Genomic DNA, 5,306 nt, shown 5'->3' on the forward strand with positions numbered 1-5,306 from the left:
ATTAACACTAACAACATCATCAACATCACCATTCTCTTTTTTCATTTTTTATCCGATGCTATTTTTTCTTTTTTAAAAATTTTCATATTGTAATTATTTTCCTTCTTATAATATCACTTCTGACAATAATCCTTTTTTTCTTATAATTTTTTTTTCATGTAACCACTACTAATGAAAAAATAAAAAAAAAATAAATTTCTTAAGAGAAAATCTATAGGGTCATCACTTTTATTAAAATTTGGTCAGCACTTAACCATAAAAAAAAATGAGTGATTTTACACTATTAAATATCATCTCACACTATTAAAAATATTGATGATGACTAATTGATGGCTACATATCACAAATTCTGCTGATTCCTTAAAACTCCTCATTTATTAATAGTTTGTAAAAATTTAAAATTTGAAGTCTCACAAATTACAAATAAAACTTTTATAAAACTAACTTCTATTATTATTTAGCAAAATTTTTAACAGAATAATTTATATAATTTTAAAATAATTGTCAAGAGATAAAATGTCTCTGTTTTTTTGATAAAGTTTACCTTATCCTTAAAAAAACAGATAAGAGTCGAATTGAGTGTTTAATTAAAGTAAAACGTGACTCAAACGTAAACCAAAACACCCATATTTTAACAAAACTGAACCACATAGTGTTATGCCACAACCACACTACCACAGCACCAAAATTTTTATGATTTTCAAAGTCTTAGTTCTAAGTATGACCGTGTAATAATAATATTATAGTAACCGAATATGCCTCCAAAGAATTCCCATGCTTCTCCAACGACCCCTTTTATACCCTTTTCTAACCGCCACTTCATCACGCTAAGCATATGCCTCTAATATTCTAGCAAACCTTCACTAATATAAATCCCCTTACACCCTTTTTCTCATATCTTCATACATCACCATACCAACCCATTTTTAATTTGATCATCATCTTCTTCTTATTAGGTTTACATTTTTTACTTTCTTTTTTTTTCTCTTGTTAAAATTTTGCAATTTGAGTTATGAAATTTGGTAAGAGGTTGAAGCAACAGATTCAAGATTCCCTCCCCGAATGGAGGGACAAGTTCTTGTCGTACAAGGAACTGAAGAAGCTTGTGAAGCTCATTTTGGCCGCGCCAACGCGGCGAAATGAGTCTTGGCGTGGCCGAAATGAGTCTTTGGAGTATGGCAAGGCTGAGTCTGATTTTGTGTACTTGTTGGATATTGAGATTGACAAGTTCAATGGCTTCTTCATGGAGCAAGAAGAAGAGTTTGTTATTCGCCATGAGGTAATAATAATGTTCATAATTTCATATTTCATAATAGAACTAGTAATATAACAATTTTTAATTTTCATAAACCAAGGAGTATATATCTTAATTTTTCGTATATTCGATTAAATTATTATAAAATTATAGTTTAAACTATTAGATACAAACACACGATAATAATTAAAAAAATAGCGATTAGATACTGTCGAAAAATAAGAATATTTAACTGACGTGTCGTACAGACAAATATTTGATCCGGATTTACACTACTTAAGTTCTGTTTCACTAAATCTTTGTGACTTAAAATTTCAGCAACTTATAATTGAGATCATTTTGACTTGAGATATAGTAATTATAAAAACAATTATGAATTTTCTTTTTATATGTAGTGGCATTAGCACATTGTAAACTGCTACAACAATAGTATATATTTATCATTTAATATGAAGTGGTTAAATTTGAATTTGAAACGGGTGAATGTTACTAGGAAGGAATTGATTCCTACTTGAGTTGCTTCATAAATTGCATCGTTTATGCTAGGAATATTCGTTATTTTTCAATGGTTATCTAATTTCTAAAAACTGAAAATGTTGTACTAATAGCATCCTTGTTGAACTTTTTTTTTATTAAAAGTTGGCGGTGGTGTGGGCCAACTAAGGCGTAAGTGAAAACTTTAAAAATATGATTAATTCAGTGAAAACTTTAATAGAAATATCATTAATTCATTATTACTTAAAAAATATGAATTTACCAAAAGTCTTACTTAGCTGACTTTTGACTATAGTATAAGCACTGCATGACACCTTAGTTGATACGTACAAAAAATAAATACCAAATATTAGTAGTACATGAAAAAAAATATTAGTAGTATTATTAACACAAAATTTCACATATCTTACTAGTATTTTTTTTGGTATTAGGCTATCAGTATTTTAATTTCTATTGTGGAGGGTTTTTTTTTTATCGTATTGTGGAGGGGTTTTGTATTTTTTTTTTTCATGTGGAAGATCATAAACCACGTTTTGTTGAGTTTTTTTTTTTTAATTATGTTTTTGGGTTCTAAGCTTTTGGTTGATTAAGAAATTTGATGAAATCTTCAATCTTCAACTAATTTTGGACATATAAAAAGGGAAACCAAAACCAAGTGGTCCAAAAAGGTTTGTCCAAGGATTTGAAGTTTGAACATATGCACTTAAATTTTTCAATCATTCAATGGAAGCTTCTGTATTTCTTGGGCCCATTTTAAGTACAATCTGCAGCTTACTTTCTATCTGTTTTCCGTGGCCCATGCTGTGCTGATCTCTTCTTACCTGGGATGGAAAAACAATAAAAATAAAAATTTTGACAAAACATATACCAAAAAAAATTTGACAAAACTAAATTAATTTGATCCGGTAGTTAGCTCACTAGCCTGTTTAAGTAAGTATTAGGAGTTCGAATTTTCTCTTGTATATACAGTAACTCATTGATCAACAAAAAATCTTAAATGGAACTTCACGAACCCATATTCTTTAATAAGACTTTAACTAAACCCGGTCGAATTAGTTGAATTTCTAATAATAAGTTTTGTAATTCAGGTTGGAGAAAGGAAAAAAAAGTGTTTGTTTCTATGTATTAATTTATTTTTTTAATACACAATATTTTTACATGATATTATTATACTATACCTTTTTAGTAAAATAGTATTGTGTGTAACTCAACATCTTTTCTAATCAATGATTTGCATGCTATGGTGATAAATATGCTCAATTGAAAAATCTACTTGATCATCGGACCTCAGCAATAGCATGAACTGATATTTCATTTGAGAATTGAGATAATCTATTTCTAAAAGATATTGTCTCTATGATCCTCATGAAAAATCATGCTACCACTTAATTTAGAAGAAGATAGAAATATTGTGTATGAAAACTTTATAACAAATTAGATGTTGGTTGCAGAACTTAAAACAGAAGATAAAAAGAGTGGTTGATTTATGGGGACCAAATGGCATTCACCCTTCAGAAGAGAATTACAAGGAGGAGATGGAAAAAATCAGAAAAGCAATTGTTGATTTCCATGGTGAAATGGTTCTCTTAGTAAACTACAGCAACATCAATTACACAGGTTCTTTCTTTTCTTTTCTTTTTTTATTATTTGAAAAATTGTTTCAGACATATATATATAGACGTACATATAAAATATTTTCTCATTATCTTACTATCTTTGACCCCATATTAGAATAAAATTTTGTTAAGGTTTTATATATTATTTTTGCTTAAATATGTAAGTCTATCACTAAACTCATTTATATGAGAAATTTTTATATGTTCTGATTGTAAGTAAGTGTTTTTATTCTAATCAATTAATTATCTTCTATGTTAGCAGTATAAATTCACTATTACTTTAAATTTAAATTTTAAAGTATTAATAAAACAAAATCATAAATCTTGAATTTTAAATCTTAAATTTCAAATCTGACAAAATATATGACACAAAACAAAAATATTCATTTGTTGTTAGAGCACACAAGAAATTTTTCACTTAATAATGTGATACAGATTTCGTCAAATAGTGAATAAATAGTATATGAATTCAAAATTCAATAATAATAATAATAATAATAATAATAATAATAATAATAATAAAGTTTAATTATTCTGTTGGTCCTTATAATTTTACTAAATTTTTAATTAGATTCTTATTTTTTTTAATTAGATCCTTACACTACTTTTAATTTTATAATTAAGTTCTTCCCAATGTAAAAAATGTTAAAGTTAACCGAGTATTTCTTTGCACATTGAAGGTATTCATAATTAAAAACTTAACTAGATCTTTGATCGTATGTATTTTTGAAAAAAATATTCTGTTAATTTTAATGTTTTTATATGAAAAGGGCCTAATTATAAAATTAAAAACAGTGTAAGAACCCAATTAAAAAAATATATATATATTGGAATCTAATTGAAAATTTAGTGATACTGTAAGAATCAACAGAATAACTAAACCTAATATTAATAAAAACATTTTATGTTTTAATTATGTGCTAGTATTGAATAATGTATATATTGAATTTCGCAGGGCTGGCTAAGATTCTGAAAAAATATGACAAGAGAACAGGAGGACTATTGCGTTTGCCATTCATTCAGAAAGTTTTGGTGCAACCCTTTTTCACAACTGATATAATCTCAAACCTAGTGAAGGAATGTGAGAGCATAATTGACACAGTGTTCCCAGCAGAGGAAGCAGCTGATAGAGCAAAAGAAGCCATTGTTGTGGCAGGGGAAGGTATTTTCAGGAACACTGTTAAGGCTTTGCTTACAATGCAAGAAATAAGAAAAGGGAGTTCCACTCAGAGTCCTTTTTCTTTGCCTCCTCTTAATTTGCCGGATTCTGATCTCATCCAATCAATACAACTCAATGCTGCAGTTCCAATTGTGTAGGGGAAAAAAAATTGAATTGGTTATGTATAAAATCGTCATAGTTATTACCATAGTTTTATGATCACAAAAATAGTTAGGAAAATCAGAAATGGCATTGCGAGAAATTTTTATATAAATACAATTTTAATACTTAGTATTTATATACACTCGTAACAAATTGTGTTTGATAATAAAGTCGCAATATAAATACAAAGATAAAAAATTTAAAGAATATGTTTGAAATTTATTGGAATTCTTTATTTTTTTTGTTTATTTATCTTTGTATTTGTGTCTTATTTGAACTACTAAATACAACTTAAATAAAATTAATGGAATCGCTTTATATTTTTCAGCGAGTGTATGTTAATGACTTAATGCTAAGTGTTGGAATTGTGGTTCTACAAAAATATCTCACGATGTAATACATTTTGGAGGACACGGGCTAGGAATAGAAATGTTTCTGATGAAAACAAAAATACACATTGGGCAAGTCATTTAGGTTGCATTTGGTTTGTGTATGTATGAAAACATACACACTAAAACATAGATATTTAAGACTTAAATATAAAATATTTATGTTTTTGTATAATATTTAGATATAATAGACATAACTTTAAAATAGTATTTAATATTGTGTTTGTTAT

The 5,306-nt window shown here is 27.3% G+C and overlaps 1 protein-coding gene across 1 annotated transcript; it reads left to right on the forward strand.

The window, feature by feature from the left end:
* The first annotated feature begins 833 nt into the window (after window positions 1-833).
* Window positions 834-4,909, forward strand: LOC112751941 (SPX domain-containing protein 3). Its single transcript, XM_025801280.3, has 3 exons — window positions 834-1,279; window positions 3,202-3,367; window positions 4,322-4,909. Exons 1-3 carry the CDS (start codon window positions 1,013-1,015, stop codon window positions 4,681-4,683), a joined length of 795 nt encoding a protein of 264 aa, XP_025657065.1. The 5' UTR covers window positions 834-1,012; the 3' UTR covers window positions 4,684-4,909.
* Window positions 4,910-5,306: the final 397 nt, after the last annotated feature.

This window comes from Arachis hypogaea, chromosome 2 (genome assembly GCF_003086295.3).
Source record: "Arachis hypogaea cultivar Tifrunner chromosome 2, arahy.Tifrunner.gnm2.J5K5, whole genome shotgun sequence".
Classification (NCBI taxonomy): Eukaryota; Viridiplantae; Streptophyta; class Magnoliopsida; order Fabales; family Fabaceae; genus Arachis; species Arachis hypogaea.